Source organism: Coregonus clupeaformis, chromosome 26, assembly GCF_020615455.1.
Source record: "Coregonus clupeaformis isolate EN_2021a chromosome 26, ASM2061545v1, whole genome shotgun sequence".
Lineage (NCBI taxonomy): Eukaryota > Metazoa > Chordata > Actinopteri > Salmoniformes > Salmonidae > Coregonus > Coregonus clupeaformis.
The window spans coordinates 34,700,148-34,726,757 of record NC_059217.1 but is presented as its reverse complement, the minus strand read 5'-3'; the positions used below and the strand labels follow the sequence as shown (position 1 = coordinate 34,726,757).

General features: G+C 41.6%; 1 protein-coding gene across 1 annotated transcript; it reads right to left on the bottom strand.

Moving 5' to 3' along the window:
- Positions 1-1,085: 1,085 nt before the first annotated feature.
- On the bottom strand, positions 1,086-21,903 carry LOC121540687 (very long-chain acyl-CoA synthetase). The gene is made up of 10 exons (XM_041849707.2): positions 21,305-21,903; positions 15,180-15,389; positions 10,283-10,441; positions 8,067-8,191; positions 7,293-7,487; positions 6,750-6,840; positions 5,821-6,019; positions 5,497-5,594; positions 4,960-5,090; positions 1,086-1,885 (listed from the first exon to the last, which is right to left on the bottom strand). The coding sequence occupies exons 1-10, from the start codon at positions 21,780-21,782 to the stop codon at positions 1,709-1,711; spliced, it is 1,863 nt and encodes a 620-aa protein (XP_041705641.1). The 5' UTR covers positions 21,783-21,903; the 3' UTR covers positions 1,086-1,708.
- Between the last annotated feature and the right edge of the window lie 4,707 nt (positions 21,904-26,610).

Genomic DNA, 26,610 nt, shown 5'->3' with positions numbered 1-26,610 from the left:
ACTCAAGCCAGACCAAAGTAGTTGCAAATATACACTACATGGCCAAAAGTATATGGACACCCCTTCAAATTAGTGGATTAAGCTATTTCAGCCACACCCGTTGCTGACAGGTGTATACAATCGAAACACACAGCCATGCAATCTCCATAGACAAACATTGGCAGTAGAATGGCCTTACTGAAGAGCTCAGTGACTTTCAACGTGGCGCCGTCATAGGATGCCAGCTTTGCAACAAGTCAGTTCGTCAAATTTCTGCCCTGCTAGAGCTGCCCCGGTCAACTGTAAGTGCTTGGAAGTGGAAACGTCTAGGAGCAACAACGGCTCAGCCGTGAAGTGGTAGGCCACACAAGCACACAGAACGGGGCCGCCGAGTGCTGAAGCGCGTCAAAAATCCCAAAAGGCCGTTCCAAATCTCTTGCGTAGCTTTGTTTCGGTATGTTGCATTGAAAGTGGCTAATATTGAGTTGATTCGATCCCTATTGCCACAGTAAAGGGTAAAACACTATATGCCACTACTTTGGCCTCGCCTGAGTGCCAGTCGGTTTGTGCTATCATACCAACTCCATGTCACTCATTGTCATGTCAAACTAGTTTTAAAACAAACAAAACAATGAATAAACTTTGGTTTGACAATGTGCTCTTGCAAACTCCAAAGCAGTCAAAGTGATCTATGACCAGCCTTCCTTTAAACACCAATCTCATATTCCACTAGCTTATGGCTATTGTAGTTACATACCTGCACTGTATCAAAAACACACTGGTCCGCAACCTACAACCTATTAAAAAAGCACAGAACTACAGTATTGACGACACAGTACTTAAGATTAAAAGGCTCTATTCTATCTGTATCGCTGAAGCGTTACAGATTGTGCAATATTACTTTGAAGGTAATTTCCAATTGCGCCGACTTATGCAGCGTTTACCATGAATGTAGTCTCCGCTAACGTGGGAGCATGACCTTTTAAATTTCAAATCACGCTGTAACGTTGAACTTCTGCGATACGGATTGAATAGAGCCCTAATATCATAAATCCGTTTTATAGTGCCCTCCTACAATCTAGTATAGGAAGAAGACAAGGACATTATTTGGGTTCATAAAAGTGTTATTAACCATTCAAAAAAAAGTACAATCAATATTCTGCACATCAAAATATCATGTTTGTTTTCAAGCACCTTCAGATGGTGGTACCCTCTACAATATAATGTATAACTGTAAACAACGTCAAGTCTTGTTAAGACAAAAATACATCATTTTAAACATGATCAGGGTTTGTTACAAAATATACATTCAATCTATCCCCGAGATTAGCTAGTGGTTAGTCTACAGAATCATTATACTACAGTGTTATACAATACTATTCCCTGTGTAATCTGATAACACACTACATAAGGGCTTGTAAGTAAGCATTTCACTGTAATGTCTGCACCTGTTGTATTCGGCGCATGTGACCAATAAAATTTGATTTGATTTGATTTGATACATGCAACATTACAGCAGACCTGGCTCCAAATGCTATTGGATATCATTCAGGACTATTCTATTGGTCCATTAACCCCAAGCAAGCTCAATGCACAGAGAAAAAGTATATGAAATTATCAAATAGTATTTGAACCAAGGTCTTAACATTAGACATTTAATAATTAAAGCAGATTTTTTTTGTACATTAATTAGCGACCATGATTTTTTTTCAAAATCCCATTTTTGATTTTATAACTTAATTTCTCTGGTGTTTATGGAGGAGTATATCTCTTCGGTGAGTGGTACGTATGTTTTCTTAGCTGGATCTAGGAAGTACAGAGGATCTTGGACCGCAGCTGGGTTGAAGCCCTCTTCCACCAACGTCACTTTCTTCATCTTAAATGTTCCCGTCATCTCGAAAGAGCTCTAAAGTGTTATACATAAGAATATATTGAAGAGTATTTTAAGAATATACAGTTGAAGTCAGAAGTTTACATACACCTTAGCCAAATACATTCAAACTCAGTTGTTCACAATTCCTGACATTTAATCCTAGTAAATATTCCCCGTCTTAGGTCAGTTAGGATCACCACTTTATTTTAAGAATGTGAAATGTCAGAATGATCGTAGAGAGAATGATTTATTTAAGCTTTTATTTCTTTCATCACATTCCCAGTGGGTCAGAAGTTTACATACACTCAATTAGTATTTGGTAGCATTGCCTTTAAATTGTTTAACTTGGGTCAAACGTTTCGGGTAACTTCCACAAGCTTCCCACAATAAGTTGGGTGAATTTTGGCCCATTGCTCCTGACAGAGCTGGTGTAACTGAGTCAGGATTATAGGCCTCCTTGCTCGCACACGCTTTTTCAGTTCTGCCCACAAATGTTCTATAGGATTGAGGTCAGGGCTTTGTGATGGCCACTCCAATACCTTGACTTTGTTGTCCTTAAGCCATTTTGCCACAACTTTGGAAGTATGCTTGGGGTCATTGTCCATTTGGAAGACCCATTTGCGACCAAGTTTTAACTTCCTGACTGATGTCTTGAGATGTTGCTTCAATATATCCACATCATTTTCCTTCCTCATGATGCCATCTATTTTGTGAAGTGCACCAGTCCCTCCTGCAGCAAAGCACCCCCACAGCATGATGCTGCCACCCCCGTTCTTCACGTTTGGGATGATGTTCTTCGGCTTGCAAGCGTCCCCCTTTTTCCTCCAAACATAACGATGGTCATTATGGCCAAACAGTTCTATTTTTGTTTCATCAGACCAGAGGACATTTCTCCAAAAAGTATGATCTTTGTCCCCATGTGCAGTTGCAAACCGTAGTCTGGCTTTTTTTATGGCAGTTTTGGAGCAGTGGCTTCTTCCTTGCTGAGTGGCCTTTCAGGTTATGTCGATATAGGACTCATTTTACTGTGGATATAGATACTTTTGTACCTGTTTCCTCCAGCATCTTCAAATTGGTCCTTTGCTGTTGTTTGATGATGCTGTTGTTTGATGGATTGATTTGCACTTTTCGCACCAAAGTACGTTAATCTCTAGGAGACAGAACGCGTCTCCTTCCTGAGCGGTATGACGGCTGCGTGGTCCCATGGTGTTTATACTTGCGTACTATTGTTTGTACAGATGAACGTGGTACCTTCAGGCATTTGGAAATTGCTCCCAAGGATGAACCAGACTTGTTGAGGTCTACAATTTTTTTTCTGAGGTCTTGACTGATTTGTTTTGATTTTCCCATGATGTCAAGCAAAGAGGCACTGAGTTTGAATGTAGGCCTTAAAATACATCCACAGGTACACCTCCAATTGACTCAAATGATGTCAATTAGCCTATCAGAAGCTTCTAAAGCCATGACATCATTTTCTGGAATTTTCCAAGCAGTTTAAAGGCACAGTCAACTTAGTGTATGTAAACCTCTGACCCACTGGAATTGTGATACATTTACATTTACATTTTAGTCATTTAGCAGACGCTCTTATCCAGAGCGACTTACAGTTAGTGCATACATTACTTATTTATTTTTTTCATACCCCCCGTGGGAAACGAACCCACAACCCTGGCAATGCAAATGCCATGCTCTACGAACTGAATTATAATTGAAATAATCTGTCTGTTAACAATTGTTGGAAAAATGCACAAAGTAGATGTCCTAACCAACTTGCCAAAACTATAGTTTGTTAACAAGAAATGTGTGGAGTGGTTGAAAATCGAGTTTTAATGACTCCAACCTAAGTGTATGTAAACTTCCGACTTCAACTGTACATACACACACATATTGAGTGTACAAAACATTAAGAACATTTCCTAATATTGAGTTTATTGAAGGTTCTCCCATCTCCACAGAGGAACTCTGGAGCTCTGCCAGGGTGACCATTGGGTTCTTGGTCACCTCCCTGACCAAGGCCCTTCTCCCCCGATTGTCAGAGTGACCCGGTGGTCACTCTGAGAAAGCTCCAGAGTTCCTCTGTGGAGATGGGAGAACCTTCCAGAAGGACAACCATCTCTGCAGCGCTCCACCAATCAGGCCTTTATGGTAGAGTGGCCAGACGGAAGCCATTCCTCAGTAAAAGGCACATGACAGCCCGCTTGGAGTTTGCCAAAAGGCACCTAAAGGACTCTCAGACCATGAGAAACAAGACTCTCGGGTCTGATGAAACCAAGATTGAACTATTTGACCTGAATGCCAAGCGTCACATCTGGAGGAAACCTGGCACCATCCCTACGGTGAAGCATGGTGGTGGCAGCATCATGCTGTGGGGATGTTTTTCAGCTGCAGGGACTGGGAGACTAGTCAGGATCGAGGCAAAGATGAACGGAGCAAAGTACAGAGAGATCCTTGATGAAAACCTGCTCCAGAGCACTCAGGACCTCAGACTGGGGTGAAGGTTCACCTTCCAACAGGACGACGACCCTAAGCACACAGCCAAGACAACGCAGGAGTGGCTTCGGGACAAGTCTCTGAATGTCCTTGAGTGGCCCAGCCAGAGCCTGGACTTGAACCCGATCGAACATCTCTGGAGAGACCTGAAAATAGCTGTGCAGCAACGCTCCCCATCCAACCTGACAGAGCTTGAGAGGATCTGCAGAGAAGAATGGGAGAAACTCCCCAAATACAGGTGTGCCAAGCTTGTAGCGTCATACCCAAGAAGACTCCAGGCTGTAATCGCTGCAAAAATGTCTAAAAACCTGTTTACGCTTTGTCATTATGGGGTATTTATTTAATCAATTTTAGAATAAGGCTGTAACGTAACAAAATGTGGAATAAGTCAAGGGGTATGAATACTTTCTGAAGGAATTGTATATACAGTATACAAGTATATTTTAAGAGCTGAGTATACTTCAAGACAACAGATTTTTCAACTTGAATGACAGAGGTGTTACAAGAACACTCCAATAGTAAAATAGCTTGATAGTTATACTGATTAAATCATGATAACAAACGGATACAAAGCTCACTTTAAACATGATTAAAAATGTGACAAATGGTAAGCTCACCTGTATTCTAATGAAGCGCGGTCTTGCGTAAGCAGGGAGGTAGTTGGCTACTTGGCTGAAGGTGTTGGCGCCGTCAAACTCTTCCCCTTCTTCTAACTTCACGGCAGCCATTCCAATCCTCCCCTCGTGACCTGGAGAGACAAGTTTTTCAGACTACATTCCAAATGGCACCCTATTTAGGGCACACAGAGCCCTATGGGCCCTTGCCAAAAGTAGTGTGCTATTTAGGGAATAGGGTGCTATTTGGGACGCATCCTCAGACTGGTGAAAGAGGGTGATGAGAAGTCTATTGTCTTTCATTTTATATAGTCTCCTACTACTGAATGGCTAACATATCTAGAGCCAAATCTACTGTATTTCAATGCATACCTACCCTATAAACTAAAACGTTTATAATTTACATCAACTGTAAGCCCTATATTTGTTTGACAGGAAACACACTTCTTATAGTAACCTATAATAACGTTGTAAGTATTAACCTATAACTTAGTAGTAGCTGTTAACATCCTAAATCTGACCATATAGATAATTATTTACCTTCAACTTTCACACCATATACATTAGCCTCCTTGATGCAGTCCACCATTGTGAGGATATCAGCCACTTCGGTTGTAGCAACATTCTCGCCTTTCCACCTGAAATAACAAAAATATTTCCATGTTGGTCAACCCCAAGAGATGTGTAATTCGAACCCTGAGTGACATACTGTGTAGGGTTGCAAAATTCTGATAACTTTACCAAAATTCCCAGATTTTTCCAGAATTCCTGGTTGTAGGATTCCGGATTTCCTGGTTATTTCCTCCTGATTTTCCAACTGGGATTTCTGGAAAACCTGGGAATTTTGGCAACCGTATTGCCTACCTGAAAGTGTCACCAACACGGTCCTGAAACTGTACAAAGTTTTGTTCATCGATCCTCAGCAGGTCTCCAGTGTTGAAGTACAGGTCACCTTTCTGTAAAACGTCTCTCAGTCTCTTCTTCTCCGTCTGTTGTTCGTTACCAGCATAACCAACAAAGGGAGATATCTTGGTTATCTTTCCAACCAAAAGTCCAGTCTCACCTAAAAAAAAGAAAAAGGAAGATCAGGATAATGATGATGCTGCTCCCAATATATTTTTTTAAAGAACTGTGTGTCAAGTGACTAAGAGTAGGATAACTGATCTGGGATTAGCACCCCCCCCGTAAATACAAATGTATGCATTGTGATCTAAAAACTGATCCTAAAGCAGTCCTATTGAGACGCTTGACACACATGGCTCCAGGTTCTTATTTGCAAAGATGACATTGGGTCATACTTTACCCCAACGTTGTTCTGTCCATCAATATGAAGCAATGACTTGGACCCAATCCATGTCATAGTCTCCCCAAACCAAAATGAACTTTGATACACATCATATCAAAATCAAATTTTATTTGTCACATACGCTTGTTTGGCAGATGTTATAGCGGGTGTAGCGAAATGCTTGTATCATAAAACACACAGTGTCCAACGCTAGAACGTTCACAGTTGGTAGGTAAATAGGGGAAAGGTCAACACAAATCAAATGCAGTGAAGAAACTATGGCCCTATAGAGAAAGCAGTTGCAACATGACGCTGTTCCCAAATTCACCCCTTTCCCAACGTTGTTCTGTCAACAATATGGAGCAATGACTTGGACCCAATCCATGTCATAGTCTACCTGAACTAATGGAACTTTGATAGACATCGTATTTATAAACAAACTGAGTGTCCAACGCTAGACACATTTTCTAGTCAGTGGGGTAAAAGGTCAACAGAAATAAAAAGGTACCTTTGGTTGCTTGGATACACAGACCCTTGGAGTTCCTAACAGGTTCCTCCTTCTCAATGTCAAATTTGATCAAAGTATAGGGGAACAGTCTCTGAAAGTGAAACACAATTACAAAAACATATATATTTTCTGTTTGGGAGGCACATCATTTACACATCAGGGTACTGATTTTAATTTATGTGATCCATGTGTAGTTATCCTGGTTTAATTGTGTTAAGAGGTCAGATCAAATCAAATGTTATTTGCCACATGCGCCGAATACAACAGGTGAAATGCTTACTTACAAGCCCTTAACCAACAATGCAGAGAGAGGAAATATTTGCTAAATAATCTAAAGTAAAAAAAAGTAACACTAAATAATACGTTTTATAATACGTTTTAAGAAGAAGAAAAAATAATAGTGTTAAGTAAAATAATAGATAAGAATAAAAATAACAAATATTTAAAGCGCAGCAGTAAAATAAAATAACAGTAGGGAGGCTATATACAGGGAGTACCGGTACGGAGTCAATGTGCGGGGGCAACGGTCAGATCACTACCTACCCTGTGGAGAAAGTTGATTCGTCCTACCACTCCTATCTTACTGGTGTAGTTGATGAAGCCAATGTTGCCCTCAGTGGCAGCGTACAGTTCCCTGACAGCTATGTCTCCAAAACGATTCAGAAACTCTGTCCAGATGTCTGAACGGACCCCGTTGCCGATGGCGATCCGCACTTTGTGGTCCTTCTCGTTGTCTTTCTGGAAATAGAACGCGACGAAGATCGATTTGTGATTTTATCTTCTACTCAACAGACAGCGGGTGTTCAGAAAATATCAGTTACAGGGTGGTGAACCGTTTCGAATATATTTTTTTTTCTCCAATTAAAAGCCGTTAAATTTAACTTTGCTAGGTCGCCCTACGGCAATAAGGTGGCTGTAACTTTAAAATAAAAACTGTAGTGATACAGCATTATGCTGGAGTCACTACACATACTAAAAACGTATGTACTGACTCACTGTACTGTGAATCGCTTTGGATAAAAGCATCTGCCAAGTGGCATATATGATATATTATTATGGACTGACTCCTTTGTAACATTCTTTATGTGACATACATTTATCAATTTCCATTACTCTCAGTGTGTCTTGACTAGACGTTTACATTTTACATTTGTCATTTAGCAGACGCACTTATCCAGAGCAACTTACAGTTAGTGAGTGCATACATTTCCGTACTGGTCACCCGTGGGAATCGAACCCACAACCATGGCGTTGCATACGCCATGCTGTACCAACTGAGCTACACAGAACCGGTGTCCTAGACGAGGTGTCCTTTACCGTGGGAGTGTTGCAGAGGTATCTCATGGTCTCTCCGATGTACTGCATCACCGTTACGTTATGTTTCCTACAGTCCTCCCAGAACTGAGACGCTGAAAACTTTCTCCTCAGGACAACTGTTATGCCTGGTATAGGAGACAGATGATGCCACAGATTGGCTATTTAATAATATATCCTTAGGTACATTTCTGACTAACACCATCTTGTTCAGACATTATCTAAAAGTAGAGCAAAGTCATCTTTTCACCGTGCACCGCAATACATAATTTACAATACGCAATACATAATACATAATATACAATACGCAATATACATAATACATAATATACAATACGCAATACATAATACATAATATACAATACATAATATACAATACGCAATACATAACACACAATATGCAATACATCATACATAATACATATACAATACCCAAAACATAATCATAATATACAATACGCAATACATAATATACAATACGCAATACATAATACATAATATACAATACGCAATACGCAATACATAATATACAATACGCAATACGCAATACATAATATACAATACGCAATACGCAATACATAATATACAATACGCAATACGCAATACATAATATACAATACCGCAATACATAATATACAATACGCAATACATAATATACAATATACAATACATAATACATAATATACAATACATAATATACAATACATAATATACAATACGCAATACATAATATACAATACGCAATACATAATATTCAATACGCAATACATAATACATAATATACAATACATAATATACAATACATAATACGCAATACATAATATACAATACATAATACGCAATACATAATATACAATACGCAATACATAATATACAATACACACTATACAATACGCAATACATAATACATAATATACAATACGCAACACATAATACGCAATACGCAATACATAATACACAATACGCAATACGCAATACAATACAATATTGCGACACAATACACACTATTGCAACACAATACACACTATTGCAACACAAAACAATATAGCAACACAATACAATATAGCAACACAATACACAATATTGCAACACAATACACACTATTGCAACACAATACACAATATTGCAACACAATACACAATATTGCAACACAATATTGCAACACAATACATAATATAGCAACACAATAGACAATACACACTATTGCAACACAATACACACTATTGCAACACAATACACAATATTGCAACACAATACACAATATTGCAACACAATATTGCAACACAATACACAATATAGCAACACAATAGACAATATTGCAACACAAAACAATATAGCAACACAATACACAATATTGCAACACAAAACAATATAGCAACACAATACATAATATTGCAACACACAATATTGCAACACAAAACAATATAGCAACACAATACACAATATTGCAACACAATACATAATATTGCAACACAATACACAATATAGCAACACAATAGACAATATTGCAACACAAAACAATATAGCAACACAATACACAATATTGCAACACAATACAGCAACACAATACACAATATTGCAACACAATACACAATATTGCAACACAAAACAATATAGCAACACAAAACAATATAGCAACACAATACACAATATTGCAACACAATACATAATATTGCAACACAATACACAATACATAATATTGCAACACAATACACACTATTTCAACACAATACACACTATTGCAACACAATATTGCAACACAAAACAATATAGCAACACAATACACAATATTGCAACACAATACACAATATTGCAACACAATACACAATATTGCAACACAAAACAATATAGCAACATAATACAATATAGCAACACAATATTGCAACACAAAACAATATAGCAACACAATACACAATATTGCAACACAATACACAATATTGCAACACAATACACATCGTCCACCTATGTTGAATGTATGAGTGTGAAAACTACTAATGTCTCTAATGGTTTCATTCAGCATGCAGTATACTCAACCTGCTCTGAAATGTACTACGTATGACTCATTTCTGTATTGTTTATTTGAGGAGGGACAGATACAAAACACATTGACATGTTGAATAAACAGAATCTGATGTCTTGCACCACAGTGTGTATAGCACAGCTTGCACCAACTTCCAACACTCATCCCTAGCATTTCAAAATAAGAGTCATAACATTACCCCTCTCGATGGCCCCGGTAAGTCCGATGAGGAAGCCGGCGCTGTGATAGAGGGGCAGGTTGATATAGAATACATCCTCGGATGTCACTCCTGAGATGGCTTGGATAAAGGACGCAGTCCACAACCTCTCCTGGGTCACCAGAGCCGCTTTAGGTAGACCTACAGTCAGACAGGACAGTGGGTTATCTATAGACAATAGGTAGACCTACAGTCAGACAGGACAGTGGGTTATCTATAGACAATAGGTAGACCTACAGTCAGACAGGAGGACAGTGGGTTATCTATAGACAATAGGTAGACCTACAGTCAGACAGGACAGTGGGTTATCTATAGACAATAGGTAGACCTACAGTCAGACGGAGGACAGTGGGTTATCTATAGACAATAGGAAGACCTACAGTCAGACAGGACAGTGGGTTATCTATAGACAATAGGTAGACCTACAGTCAGACAGGACAGTGGGTTATCTATAGAAAATAGGTAGACCTACAGTCAGACAGGACAGTGGGTTATCTATAGACAATAGGTAGACCTACAGTCAGACAGGACAGTGGTTATCTATAGACAATAGGTAGACCTACAGTCAGACAGGACAGTGGGTTATCTATAGACAATAGGTAGACCTACAGTCAGACAGGACAGTGGGTTATCTATAGACAATAGGAAGACCTACAGTCAGACAGGACAGTGGGTTATCTATAGAAAATAGGTAGACCTACAGTCAGACAGGACAGTGGGTTATCTATAGACAATAGGTAGACCTACAGTCAGACAGGACAGTGGTTATCTATAGACAATAGGTAGACCTACAGTCAGACAGGACAGTGGGTTATCTATAGACAATAGGTAGACCTACAGTCAGACAGGACAGTGGGTTATCTATAGACAATAGGAAGACCTACAGTCAGACAGGACAGTGGGTTATCTATAGAAAATAGGTAGACCTACAGTCAGACAGGACAGTGGGTTATCTATAGACAATAGGAAGACCTACAGTCAGACAGGAGGACAGTGGGTTATCTATAGACAATAGGAAGACCTACAGTCAGACAGGACAGTGGGTTATCTATAGACAATAGGAAGACCTACAGTCAGACAGGACAGTGGGTTATCTATAGACAATAGGTAGACCTACAGTCAGACAGGACAGTGGGTTATCTATAGACAATAGGAAGACCTACAGTCAGACAGGACAGTGGGTTATCTATAGACAATAGGTAGACCTACAGTCAGACAGGAGGACAGTGGGTTATCTATAGACAATAGGTAGACCTACAGTCAGACAGGACAGTGGGTTATCTATAGACAATAGGTAGACCTACAGTCAGACAGGACAGTGGGTTATCTATAGACAATAGGAAGACCTACAGTCAGACAGGAGGACAGTGGTTATCTATAGACAATAGGTAGACCTACAGTCAGACAGGACAGTGGGTTATCTATAGACAATAGGTAGACCTACAGTCAGACAGGACAGTGGTTATCTATAGACAATAGGTAGACCTACAGTCAGACAGGACAGTGGTTATCTATAGACAATAGGTAGACCTACAGTCAGACAGGACAGTGGGTTATCTATAGACAATAGGTAGACCTACAGTCAGACAGGACAGTGGGTTATCTATAGACAATAGGAAGACCTACAGTCAGACAGGACAGTGGGTTATCTATAGACAATAGGTAGACCTACAGTCAGACAGGACAGTGGGTTATCTATAGAAAATAGGTAGACCTACAGTCAGACAGGACAGTGGGTTATCTATAGACAATAGGTAGACCTACAGTCAGACAGGACAGTGGGTTATCTATAGACAATAGGTAGACCTACAGTCAGACAGGACAGTGGGTTATCTATAGACAATAGGTAGACCTACAGTCAGACAGGACAGTGGGTTATCTATAGACAATAGGAAGACCTACAGTCAGACAGGACAGTGGTTATCTATAGACAATAGGTAGACCTACAGTCAGACAGGACAGTGGGTTATCTATAGACAATAGGAAGACCTACAGTCAGACAGGAGGACAGTGGTTATCTATAGACAATAGGTAGACCTACAGTCAGACATGACAGTGGTTATCTATAGACAATAGGTAGACCTACAGTCAGACAGGACAGTGGTTATCTATAGACAATAGGTAGACCTACAGTCAGACAGGACAGTGGTTATCTATAGACAATAGGTAGACCTAGTCAGACAGGACAGTGGTTATCTATAGACAATAGGTAGACCTACAGTCAGACAGGACAGTGGGTTATCTATAGACAATAGGTAGACCTACAGTCAGACAGGACAGTGGTTATCTATAGACAATAGGTAGACCTACAGTCAGACAGGACAGTGGGTTATCTATAGACAATAGGTAGACCTACAGTCAGACAGGACAGTGGTTATCTATAGACAATAGGAAGACCTACAATCAGACAGGACAGTGGTTATCTATAGACAATAGGTAGACCTACAGTCAGACAGGACAGTGGGTTATCTATAGACAATAGGTAGACCTACAGTCAGACAGGACAGTGGTTATCTATAGACAATAGGTAGACCTAGTCAGACAGGAGGACAGTGGTTATCTATAGACAATAGGTAGACCTACAGTCAGACAGGACAGTGGTTATCTATAGACAATAGGTAGACCTAGTCACAGGACAGTGGTTATCTATAGACAATAGGTAGACCTACAGTCAGACAGGACAGTGGTTATCTATAGACAATAGGTAGACCTAGTCAGACAGGACAGTGGTTATCTATAGACAATAGGTTGACCTACAGTCAGACAGGACAGTAGGTTATATATAGACAATAGGTAGACCTACAGTCAGACAGGACAGTGGGTTATCTATAGACAATAGGTAGACCTACAGTCAGACAGGACAGTGGGTTATCTATAGACAATAGGTAGACCTACAGTCAGACAGGACAGTGGTTATCTATAGACAATAGGAAGACCTACAGTCAGACAGGACAGTTGATTATCTATAGACAATAGGTAGACCTACAGTCAGACAGGACAGTGGTTATCTATAGACAATAGACACAGTGCATTGAATGACGTATGCATAACAAATCCTACCCCCAGGAAAAGTTTCAATAGGTATAAGCAATATGAGAAAAAAAGTAATTTCAGATTTACATCCAAATTGATCTATTAGGGGACTAGGAGCCCCTTAAAGAAACCAGCCCTAGCCCCTTCAAGCCCTATTCCCCTTCCAGCCCTATCCCTTCCAGCCCTAGCCCTTCCAGCCCTAGCCCCTTCCAGCCCTAGTCCCTTCCAGCCCTAGCTCCTTCCAGCCCTAGCCCCTTCCAGCCCTAGCCCCTTCCAGCCCTAGCCCCTTCCAGCCCTAGCCCCTTCCAGCCCTAGCCCCTTCCAGCCCTAGCCCCTTCCAGCCCTAGCCCCTTCCAGCCCTATCCCCTTCCAGCCCTATCTTCTTCCAGCCCTAGCCCCTTCCAGCCCTAGCCCCTTCCAGCCCTAGCCCCTTCCAGCCCTAGCCCCTTCCAGCCCTAGCCCCTTCCAGCCCTAGCCCCTTCCAGCCCTAGCCCCTTCCAGTCCTAGCTCCCAGCTTGCTTCTGGGAGAGGCCCCGGTCTTCTTTACTAAGGTAGCTGATAGGTGTCTACCAGTGGTTCCTGAGGTGTAGAGGAGGACTGAGAAGCAGAGGAGGACTGAGGTGCTTACCAGTGGTTCCTGGGGTGCGGAAGAGGACTGAGGGGCTTACCAGTGGTTCCTGAGGTGTGGAAGAGGACTGAGGGGCTTACCAGTGGTTCCTGAGGTGTAGAGGAGGACTGAGGGGCTTACCAGTGGTTCCTGAGGTGTAGAGGAGGACTGAGGGGTTTACCAGTGGTTCCTGAGGTGTAGAGGAGGACTGAGAAGCAGAGGAGGACTGAGGTGCTTACCAGTGGTTCCTGCGGTGCGGAAGAGGACTGAGGGGCTTACCAGTGGTTCCTGAGGTGTAGAGGAGGACTGAGGGGCTTACCAGTGGTTCCTGAGGTGTGGAAGAGGACTGAGGTGCTTACCAGTGGTTCCTGCGGTGCGGAAGAGGACTGAGGGGCTTACCAGTGGTTCCTGAGGTGTGGAAGAGGACTGAGGTGCTTACCAGTGGTTCCTGAGGTGTAGAGGAGGACTGAGGGGCTTACCAGTGGTTCCTGAGATGTAGAGGAGGACTGAGGGGCTTAACAGTGGTTCCTGAGGTGTAGAGGAGGACTGAGGGGCTTACCAGTGGTTCCTGAGGTGTGGAAGAGGACTGAGGTGCTTACCAGTGGTTCCTGAGATGTAGAGGAGGACTGAGGGGCTTAACAGTGGTTCCTGAGGTGTAGAGGAGGACTGAGGGGTTTACCAGTGGTTCCTGAGGTGTAGAGGAGGACTGAGGGGCTTACCAGTGGTTCCTGAGATGTAGAGGAGGACTGAGGGGCTTAACAGTGGTTCCTGAGATGTAGAGGAGGACTGAGGGGCTTAACAGTGGTTCCTGAGGTGTAGAGGAGGACTGAGGGGCTTACCAGTGGTTCCTGAGGTGTAGAGGAGGACTGAGGGGCTTACCAGTGGTTCCTGAGGTGTGGAAGAGGACTGAGGTGCTTACCAGTGGTTCCTGAGATGTAGAGGAGGACTGAGGGGCTTAACAGTGGTTCCTGAGGTGTGGAAGAGGACTGAGGTGCTTACCAGTGGTTCCTGAGGTGTAGAGGAGGACTGAGGGGCTTAACAGTGGTTCCTGAGGTGTAGAGGAGGACTGAGGGGTTTACCAGTGGTTCCTGAGGTGTAGAGGAGGACTGAGGGGTTTACCAGTGGTTCCTGAGGTGTAGAGGAGGACTGAGGGGCTTAACAGTGGTTCCTGAGGTGTAGAGGAGGACTGAGGGGTTTACCAGTGGTTCCTGAGGTGTAGAGGAGGACTGAGGGGCTTACCAGTGGTTCCTGAGGTGTAGATGTAGAGTGCAGGGCTCTTGATGGTGATGTTGGCCCTGAGGTCAGCTGACAGGGGTCCATCTGAGGCCTGGGTGATATGTTCTGAGAGGGGGTTGATGCCTTCTACACTGCACTCCTCTGACAGGAGGTATACAGAGATACCCTGCTGTTTTAGTGTAGGGAGAACCTCCTCCACTGCCTCCTTCAGCTCTGTAGGAGAGAGGGAGGGAGAGAGGGAGACGGAGAGACACACACACAGAGAGACAGACAGGTGACATTACTCTCAACTCCTTAGAGCAGGGTTCCTCAACTGGCTGAAGGGCGGTTGGGTGGCGGGCGGGTTGAATAAAGAGAAAACAATGCCTTAAAACATCAATAAATGTTTCATTCTTGTGCAATTTATATATAGGCTACATTGAGGTTTTTCTTTCATTCTTTTAGGATATCTGGCATTAGAGTGAACGCCTGAGCTTCAGGGCCTCAGGGACTGTACGTTACTTATAACGAGGGATACCTGGAGAAAGCCGGACCGCTCTGAACAAAAAAAAGAAAAAAAAAGTGACCCTCCACTATACCCAAAATAATAGTTAAAACATAAAGTGGATAGCAGTGGACATGCCTACCATTTACCCTCACTCATATCACAGACCAGAGCCTTTAGGTATGCAGTTCACCCTCACTCATATCACAGACCAGAGCCTTTAGGTATGCAGTTCACCCTCACTCATATCACAGACCAGAGCCTTTAGGTATGCAGTTCACCCTCACTCATATCACAGACCAGAGCCTTTAGGTATGCAGTTCACCCTCACTCATATCACAGACCAGAGCCTTTAGGTATGCAGTTCACCCTCACTCATATCACAGACCAGAGCCTTTAGGTATGTAGTTCACCCTCACTCATATCACAGACCAGAGCCTTTAGGTATGCAGTTCACCCTCACTCATATCACAGACCAGAGCCTTTAGGTATGCAGTTCACCCTCACTCATATCACAGACCAGAGCCTTTAGGTATGCAGTTCACCCTCACTCATATCACAGACCAGAGCCTTTAGGTATGCAGTTCACCCTCACTCATATCACAGACCAGAGCCTTTAGGTATGTGGTTCACCTCACTCATATCACAGACCAGAGCCTTTAGGTATGTAGTTCACCCTCACTCATATCACAGACCAGAGCCTTTAGGTATGCAGTTCACCCTCACTCATATCACAGACCAGAGCCTTTGGTATGCAGTTCACCCTCACTCATCACAGACCCGAGCCTTTAGGTATGCGAATTCACCCTCACTCATATCACAGACCAGAGCCTTTAGGTATGCAGTTCACCCTCACTCATATCACAGACCAGAGCCTTTAGGTATGCAGTTCACCCTCACTCATATCACAGACCAGAGCCTTTAGGTATGCAGTTCACCCTCACTCAATACAGACCAGAGCCTTTAGGTATGCAGTTCACCCTCACTCATATCACAGACCAGAGCCTTTGAGTATGCAGTTCACCCTCACTCATATCACAGACCAGAGCCTTTAGGTATGTAGTTCACCCTCACTCATATCACAGACCAGAGCCTTTAGGTATGCAGTTCACCCTCACTCATATCACAGACCAGAGCCTTTGGTATGCAGTTCACCCTCACTCATATCACAGACCAGAGCCTTTAGGTATGCAGTTCACCCTCACTCATATCACAGACCAGAGCCTTTAGGTATGCAGTTCACCCTCACTCTATCACAGACCGAGAGCCTTTAGGTATGCAGTTCACCCTCACTCATATCACAGACCAGAGCCTTTAGGTATGCAGTTCACCCTCACTCATATCACAGACCAGAGCCTTTAGGTATGCAGTTCACCCTCACTCATATCACAGACCAGAGCCTTTAGGTATGCAGTTCACCCTCACTCATATCACAGACCAGAGCCTTTAGGTATGCAGTTCACCCTCACTCCTATCACAGACCAGCCTTTAGATATGCAGTTTTAGAAACTGTTCTTCGTTTTGTAAGCATTGCATGGCAAAGTAGCCAGGAGGTTGTGGATTCACATTCCACCGCGGACAAGGGTAGGGGTGAAAAGACCTCCATTATATTAAAAGCACTGCATGAATCGATCATCTTATTTGTGGTCTGTGAAAAACACCCATTTATAAACACATTTCATGCAATTCTACGTGACTGGAGACTAGCAGAATCTTTTAATTCCACAACAGAGCATGACAACGAATGAGCGCAGCACCAGAGAGGGTTTGATTTTCTATACAGGCCGTTATTTAAAAAAGAGGATAGTCTGGAAGTTTGGAACAGTGCTAAAGTTGTCAATCAACTGTAAAAATGTTGCGCAACAGAACCAGTTACAACTGAAGTATCTGATCATCAATGAATTTGAGAAAAAGCCATTTGTTGTTTAACACAGCAGCCGCACGTCATCAGGTAGGCCTATATGCACTTGTAAAAAAAAAAATCAATTCGGGAAACTATCATTTTTCTTATTTATTCAATTTTATTCCATGTTATTGTTGTTACAAAATAGATTTGTGTTGACTGTAATTAGGGCATTTGAAATATAAAAGAATCTGCTAGGCTAAATTAACAAACTAGGCATGCATAGCTCACCACATGATCCTCAAACCAAAGACTGGCCAAACTCGTGTTTCTAAAAGTGAATTCATTATTATTATTTCATTTTAAGTCATTTTTTAAATATTTTTTTTTCATTTTATACAGCCTACATTTGAAATGTATGGGCATGTTGTTGAAGTGCTGCTGTTGATGTGTTGTTGAAATGCTGAGCGCTCCTGCCAGCCTGTAGTGTGCCACAAATGCTTCAAAATGTATTTCTTAAATGTCATGCTATAGCCTTGAAATAATAATAATAATAATAATAATAAATAATAATAATAGTAATAATAATAATAGCAATAATAATAATAGCAATAATAATAATAATAATAATAATAATAATAATAATAATAATAATAATAGCAATAATGATAATAATAATAATAATAATAGCAATAATGATAATAATAATAATAATAGCAATAATAATAGCAATAATATAATAACAATAATATAATAATGATAATAATATTAGTAATAATATAGCCTAGATAATCTATTTTTGTTCCTTCCTAGGCTACCTGGCTTGCTCCTGACTGATTTAGAGTTAGCATGTTGTTTAATAGCCTGTTGAAATGTTGAACATCAATTGATAGTGACAGAATGACACATGACTTCCCGAGCAGTACATTGTTTTGTGTCCTCCGCTATAGAAGGTTGTAGCGCAGCCTCTGAATATCATAGAGACAAACCAAAGATATCCCAACAGGCATCAGAGTCACATCTAGGAGTGCATGGTGGTGACTGAAGGAATTGGCTGACAAAATCTATGGATAGTAGACTATCATTTTGTCTGTCAAACAAAGTAGGTCTACCTCTTATTTGTTGAATAGGAAGAAATAGGCTCCAACACAAAACCCTCTTGTTGTTAGAACGGGCAGAAAAAGTTTACTTCAATCCATGGAGGCAAAAAGGACAATGTCTGAGTTTAATTCAATAAGAGAAAAGCTGCAAAATGGAGAGTTGAAGATAAAGAGAAGGGAGGGTCAGAACAGTAGTCTGATGTTATAGAAGGGAGGGTCAGAACAGTAGTCTAATGTTATAGAAGGGAGGGTCAGAACAGCAGTCTAATGTTATAGAAGGGAGGGTCAGAACAGTAGTCTAATGTTATAGAAGGGAGGGTCAGAACAGTAGTCTAATGTTATAGAAGGGAGGGTCAGAACAGTAGTCTAATGTTATAGAAGGGAGGGTCAGAACAGTAGTCTAATGTTATAGAAGGGAGGGTCAGAACAGCAGTCTAATGTTATAGAAGGGAGGGTCAGAACAGTAGTCTAATGTTATAGAAGGGAGGGTCAGAACAGTAGTCTAATGTTATAGAAGGAGGGTCAGAACAGTAGTCTGATGTTATAGAAGGGAGGGGTCAGAACAGTAGTCTAATGTTATAGAAGGGAGGGTCAGAACAGTAGTCTAATGTTATAGAAGGGAGGAGTCAGAACAGTAGTCTAATGTTATAGAAGGGAGGGTCAGAACAGTAGTCTAATGTTATAGAAGGGAGGGTCAGAACAGTAGTCTAATGTTATAGAAGGGAGGGTCAGAACAGTAGTCTAATGTTATAGAAGGGAGGGTCAGAACAGTAGTCTAATGTTATAGAAGGTAGGTTCAGAACAGCAGTCTGATGTTATAGAAGGCAGGGTCAGAACAGTAATGTTTGGGAAAGATTTGGTGAAGTGGTAAAAGAGGATGATAGCTGTGTTATGTGTGATGATTGTGAGGCGCTAAACACATTTGACAGTCACAAGATGGGGACTTCGAATAGGGAAGTTCAAGGGAACTGTAGCCTTCTGTTCAGATGGGTTAAATGGAAACTGAAATCTGGACACTGACCTTATGTCTGTAACCTCTCACGTAGCCTTAATAATAACTCCTGCAGAATTAAGCATGTCTTGTAGTAAAATTATACACCTAATGTAAGAAAAATGTTGACTCGGGAACAGGAGCGGAGAAATATGATATATTTCAGCATCTTGAGAATGTGAATGCTCAGATACTGTCTGTAGTTGAGGCGCCATCTTTAAAAGCTGATAGTATTTTAACCACATAAAATATGCATCCAAGCCGAACTGAAAACGTATCAGAAACATGTTGGGTGATTTTTAAATCTTTCTATTCCACTACAACCGGTTAAACTGATGTAATTTGGACATTTTGCACTGAAAAATATCTTTACCGGTTTTTTAGGTTATTGCATTTTCTCCCCGGTCCCTAAACATATTTCTCCGCGAAAGATGACAGAAAACGTTACGGATGACAACTAGATTGAATCATTAATTATTTTAATCTGGTGAACAAGGGTTTATTTAGTCTTCTAGGGCAACATACTGTATAATGATGACAGAAGAGAAGTTGACTAACAAATAGCCTACACAAATGTCGGAAATTATAAGCAGAAACATATCTAAATCAGGCAACAAAAAATCCTGCACCCCTTGTCAAAAACTCGCTCCGCCGTCTTTGACTAGAGCACGGCGCATTTTCTATATAATAATAATAATAATAATAATAATAATAATAATAATAATAATAATAATAATGTCATTTAGCAGACGCTTTTATCCAAAGCGATTTACAGTCATGTGTGCATACATTTTTGTGTATGGGTGGTCCCGGGGATCGAACCCACTACCCAGGCGTTACAAGCGCCGTGCTCTACCAGCTGAGCTACAGAGGACCACGTTATATATTATGTTATGTTATATTAGCGGGTTAGGGCATCAGATTTTCACCTTATCACATTTAGTCTGACTCAGTGGGCTCCCGAGTGGCGCAGCGGTCTAAGGCACTTTCTAAGGCAATTTCTCAGTGCTTGAGGCGTCGATTCCAGGTTGTATCACAACCGGCCGTGATTGGGAGTCCCATAGGGCGGCGCACAATTGGCCCAGCGTCGTCCGGGTTTGGCCGGTGTAGGCCGTCATTGTAAATAAGAATTTGTTCTTAACTGACTTGCCTAGAAAAATAAAATAGTCAGGCGTTTGTGTATGGGTTATTAGCTATTGCGAGCGGGTATGGGTGAACAAGCAGCTGACCCGGGTATCACTATGGCAAACACATTTCGGAGTCTTACTAATGTAACACACTAGTATAAGGATAGCTGTTTAGGGGTTTTGAAAGCTATACTGTAGTCATACCCTTAGACTAGGGCCTAGTCGTATAGAAACACATGCCCCCCAACCTTAAGGTTTTCACTAGTTAAATTGGCTATATCGTAAAAATGGGTTATCATTTTTTTTGTCTTAATTTCAGGTAATTCATAAGGTTAACAGTGTGGTAATGTTAGGTTTAAAATAAGATTTTTTTATAAGAGAAAATGTAGAAATATGCGGGGTTAAGCCATATAATTATGACTTTGTGGCTGTGGTTACTAGTGACAAACCGGCCCTAACCTTACCTACGTGTGTGTATCGTGAACAACAGCGTGAGCAAACAATAGTGGAATCGGACGTTCGCCTTCAAAATAAAAGTCCCCCATTGAAACTGATGTAAACGGATGAATAGTGGAATCCTCACCTGCAGCTGCGATGATCACTTTGGCCCCACAGCATGAGAAACAGTGTAGCAGAGATTTTGACCTTATGTTGAAGTTGAGCAGAGCGGTTGCACAGCCCAGTTTGGCCAGGCCCAGCCAAATCCACGCGTAAGAGGGTTCGTTCCCCATAAAGAGAGCTACCGTGTCCCCCTCTTTTAGATTGGCGTGAGTCTTCAATGCTCTTGCAACCTTGTTACTCAGTTTATCCACCTCGATGTAAGAATGTGATGTCCCCTCAAAATGCAGGAAAGTTTTATTCGGGTGTTTCTTCACCGTGTCCAAAAAGCAGTCCAAAATGCTATAGAAAGGATTTTTCTTTTTGTATTTTCGCAGCCTGATTCCAAGTTTGATTGCTTTGAACATATATGAACAGTCTTGGCCAAAGTATGGATCGAATAACGTTTTCAGAAGAAAAGGCAAAATAGCCAATCCGGCTATGATTGTAAACCAAATGTACATCTTGTAGCTGCGGGTTATAGACGCTTTTGCCGCTGAGAATTAAAAGGTTGTAGACCTACCTCCAAAAAACGGAATGTTATAAAGTAACAAATGGGTGGCAAAGTTCATTCCAAAAACCCGACCTCGCATTACAAGCAGCCTTAGTACAGTGGGCGGGGTACATTTTCTCCCATGTTCCTCCCCCTGTGGGTTGCCAGATCGAGCTATTTGAACATTTACATTTAACTGATATTTCACATGAACAAAAAAAAAAAATCAGGTCTCTGATATGATAAAGAATTATGTACCTATGGCTCAAATTAAAATAACAGCTGATATTCATTGATATATAAAGTGATTGTCTGTTCTTGGCAAGCAGCTGGAAAGACCATTTACAAACTTCATTCAATACAGAAAGCATATGGCAACCAAAGCCCTGCAACAACCTTAGAGTGAGACTAGTGGGCGGGAACATCACCCAACCATTAGTTCTTCACTGATTGGATAAGACTTATGAAAGACCCTTGTGAAAGGAACCCTTGAGTTGTGAGCTAACATTCATTGTGCCATGTGTACAAATGTTGTTGTAGACAGGAAAGTAACCTAATAGAGCCTGATTCAGTAGACAGAGCAAACTAGTAGAACCTGATTCAGTAGACAATAGCTTAGTAGAGCCTGATTCAGTAGACAGAATAACCTAGTAGAGCCTGATTCAGTAGACAGTAGCTTAGTAGAGCCTGATTCAGTAGACAGAATAACCTAGTAGAGCCTGATTCAGTAGACAGTAGCTTAGTAGAGCCTGATTCAGTAGACAGTAGCTTAGTAGAGCCTGATTCAGTAGACAGTAGCTTAGTAGAGCCTGATTCAGTAGACAGATAACCTAGTAGAGCCTGATTCAGTAGACAGAATAACCTAGTAGAGCCTGATTCAGTAGACAGTAGCCTAGTAGAGCCTGATTCAGTAGACAGAATAACATAGTAGAGCCTGATTCAGTAGACAGTAGCCTAGTAGAGCCTGATTCAGTAGACAGAATAACATAGTAGAGCCTGATTCAGTAGACAGTAACCTAGTAGAGCCTGATTCAGTAGACAGTAGCCTAGTAGAGCCTGATTCAGTAGACAGAATAACCTAGTAGAGCCTGATTCAGTAGACAGAATAACCTAGTAGAGCCTGATTCAGTAGACAGAATAACCTAGTAGAGCCTGATTCAGTAGACAGAATAACCTAGTAGAGCCTGATTCAGTAGACAGAGTAACCTAGTAGAGCCTGATTCAGTAGACAGAGTAACCTAGTAGAGCCTGATTCAGTAGACAGTAGCTTAGTAGAGCCTGATTCAGTAGACAGAATAACCTAGTAGAGCCTGATTCAGTAGACAGTAGCTTAGAGCCTGATTCAGTAGACAGAGTAACCTAGTAGAGCCTGATTCAGTAGACAGTAGCTTAGTAGAGCCTGATTCAGTAGACAGAATAACCTAGTAGAGCCTGATTCAGTAGACAGTAGCTTAGTAGAGCCTGATTCAGTAGACAGTAGCTTAGTAGAGCCTGATTCAGTAGACAGAATAACCTAGTAGAGCCTGATTCAGTAGACAGTAGCTTAGTAGAGCCTGATTCAGTAGACAGTAGCTTAGTAGAGCCTGATTCAGTAGACAGTAGCTTAGTAGAACCTGATTCAGTAGACAGAATAACCTAATAGAGCCTGATTCAGTAGACAGTAGCTTAGTAGAGCCTGATTCAGTAGACAGTAGCTTAGTAGAGCCTGATTCAGTAGACAGAGTAACCTAGTAGAGCCTGATTCAGTAGACAGAGTAGCCTAGTAGAGCCTGATTCAGTAGACAGTAGCTTAGTAGAGCCTGATTCAGTAGACAGTAGCTTAGTAGAGCCTGATTCAGTAGACAGTAGCTTAGTAGAGCCTGATTCAGTAGACAGTAGCTTAGTAGAGCCTGATTCAGTAGACAGTAGCCTAGTAGAGCCTGATTCAGTAGACAGAATAACCTAGTAGAGCCTGATTCAGTAGACAGAGTAACCTAGTAGAGCCTGATTCAGTAGACAGTAGCTTAGTAGAGCCTGATTCAGTAGACAGTAGCTTAGTAGAGCCTGATTCAGTAGACAGAGTAACCTAATAGAGCCTGATTCAGTAGACAGTAGCTTAGTAGAGCCTGATTCAGTAGACAGAGTAACCTAGTAGAGCCTGATTCAGTAGACAGTAGCTTAGTAGAGCCTGATTCAGTAGACAGAATAACCTAGTAGAGCCTGATTCAGTAGACAGTACAGCTGATTCAGTAGACAGTAAAGTAGCTTAGTAGAGCCTGATTCAGTAGACAGTAGCCTAGTAGAGCCTGATTCAGTAGACAGAGTAACCTAGTAGAGCCTGATTCAGTAGACAGAATAACCTAGTAGAGCCTGATTCAGTAGACAGAGTAACCTAGTAGAGCCTGATTCAGTAGACAGAATAACCAGTAGAGCTGATTCAGTAGACAGAATAACTTAGTAGAGCCTGATTCAGTAGACAGAAGTAACTTAGTAGAGCCTGATTCAGTAGACAGTAAAGTAGCTTAGTAGAGCCTGATTCAGTAGACAGAGTAACCTAGTAGAGCCTGATTCAGTAGACAGAATAACCTAGTAGAGCCTGATTCAGTAGACAGTAACCTAGTAGAGCCTGATTCAGTAGACAGAGTAACCTAGTAGAGCCTGATTCAGTAGACAGTAGCTTAGTAGAGCCTGATTCAGTGGTCCTCTGTAGCTCAGCTGGTAGAGCACGGCGCTTGTAACGCCAAGGTAATGGGTTCGATCCCCGGGACCACCCATACACAAAAATGTATGCACGCATGACTGTAAGTCGCTTTGGATAAAAGCGTCTGCTAAATGGCATATTATTATTATTATTATTTAGACAGAGTAACCTAGTAGAGCCTGATTCAGTAGACAGTAGCTTAGTAGAGCCTGATTCAGTAGACAGTAGCTTAGTAGAACCTGATTCAGTAGACAGAGCAAACTAGTAGAGCCTGATTCAGTAGACAGAATAACCTAATAGAGCCTGATTCAGTAGACAGAGCAAACTAGTAGAGCCTGATTCAGTAGACAGAGTAACCTAGTAGAGCCTGATTCAGTAGACAGAGCAAACTAGTAGAGCCTGATTCAGTAGACAGTAGCTTAGTAGAGCCTGATTCAGTAGACAGTAACCTAGTAGAGCCTGATTCAATAGACAGTAGCCTAGTAGAGCCTGATTCAGTAGACAGTAGCTTAGTAGAGCCTGATTCAGTAGACAGTAGCTTAGTAGAGCCTGATTCAGTAGACAGAATAACCTAATAGAGCCTGATTCAGTAGACAGTAGCTTAGTAGAGCCTGATTCAGTAGACAGTAGCTTAGTAGAGCCTGATTCAGTAGACAGAATAACCTAGTAGAGCCTGATTCAGTAGACAGTAGCTTAGTAGAGCCTGATTCAGTAGACAGTAGCTTAGTAGAGCCTGATTCAGTAGACAGTAGCTTAGTAGAACCTGATTCAGTAGACAGAATAACCTAATAGAGCCTGATTCAGTAGACAGTAGCCTAGTAGAGCCTGATTCAGTAGACAGTAGCTTAGTAGAGCCTGATTCAGTAGACAGAATAACCTAGTAGAGCCTGATTCAGTAGACAGTAGCTTAGTAGAGCCTGATTCAGTAGACAGTAGCTTAGTAGAGCCTGATTCAGTAGACAGAGTAACCTAGTAGAGCCTGATTCAGTAGACAGAGTAGCCTAGTAGAGCCTGATTCAGTAGACAGTAGCCTAGTAGAGCCTGATTCAGTAGACAGTAGCTTAGTAGAGCCTGATTCAGTAGACAGTAGCTTAGTAGAGCCTGATTCAGTAGACAGAATAACCTAGTAGAGCCTGATTCAGTAGACAGAGTAACCTAGTAGAGCCTGATTCAGTAGACAGAGTAACCTAGTAGAGCCTGATTCAGTAGACAGTAGCTTAGTAGAGCCTGATTCAGTAGACAGAGTAACCTAGTAGAGCCTGATTCAGTAGACAGTAGCTTAGTAGAGCCTGATTCAGTAGACAGAGTAACCTAGTAGAGCCTGATTCAGTAGACAGTAGCTTAGTAGAGCCTGATTCAGTAGACAGTAGCTTAGTAGAGCCTGATTCAGTAGACAGAATAACCTAGTAGAGCCTGATTCAGTAGACAAGTAGCCTAGTAGAGCCTGATTCAGTAGACAGTAGCTTAGTAGAGCCTGATTCAGTAGACAGAATAACCTAGTAGAGCCTGATTCAGTAGACAGTAGCCTAGTAGAGCCTGATTCAGTAGACAGAATAACCTAGTAGAGCCTGATTCAGTAGACAGAATAACCTAGTAGAGCCTGATTCAGTAGACAGAGTAACCTAGTAGAGCCTGATTCAGTAGACAGAATAACCTAGTAGAGCCTGATTCAGTAGACAGAATAACCTAGTAGAGCCTGATTCAGTAGACAGAATAACCTAGTAGAGCCTGATTCAGTAGACAGTAAAGTAGCTTAGTAGAGCCTGATTCAGTAGACAGAGTAGCCTAGTAGAGCCTGATTCAGTAGACAGAATAACCTAGTAGAGCCTGATTCAGTAGACAGAATAACCTAGTAGAGCCTGATTCAGTAGACAGAGTAACCTAGTAGAGCCTGATTCAGTAGACAGTAGCTTAGTAGAGCCTGATTCAGTCCAGACAGACAGCACTAGCAGAGCCTGGATCAGTAGACAGAGTAACCTAGTAGAGCCTGATTCAGTAGACAGTAGCTTAGTAGAGCCTGATTCAGTAGACAGTAGCTTAGTAGAACCTGATTCAGTAGACAGAGCAAACTAGTAGAGCCTGATTCAGTAGACAGAATAACCTAGTAGAGCCTGATTCA

Excerpts from the sequence above, each read along its gene's own strand:
- LOC121540687 (XM_041849707.2), bottom strand. The coding sequence starts at position 21,782 with ATGTACATTTGGTTTACAATCATAGCCGGATTGGCTATTTTGCCTTTT. Across the intron at positions 10,442-15,179 it reads CTACACCTCAGGAACCACTG|GTCTACCTAAAGCGGCTCTG; the intron begins GTAAGCCCCTCA and ends GTCTGACTGTAG. Across the intron at positions 1,886-4,959 it reads CGCGCTTCATTAGAATACAG|AGCTCTTTCGAGATGACGGG; the intron begins GTGAGCTTACCA and ends ATAACACTTTAG.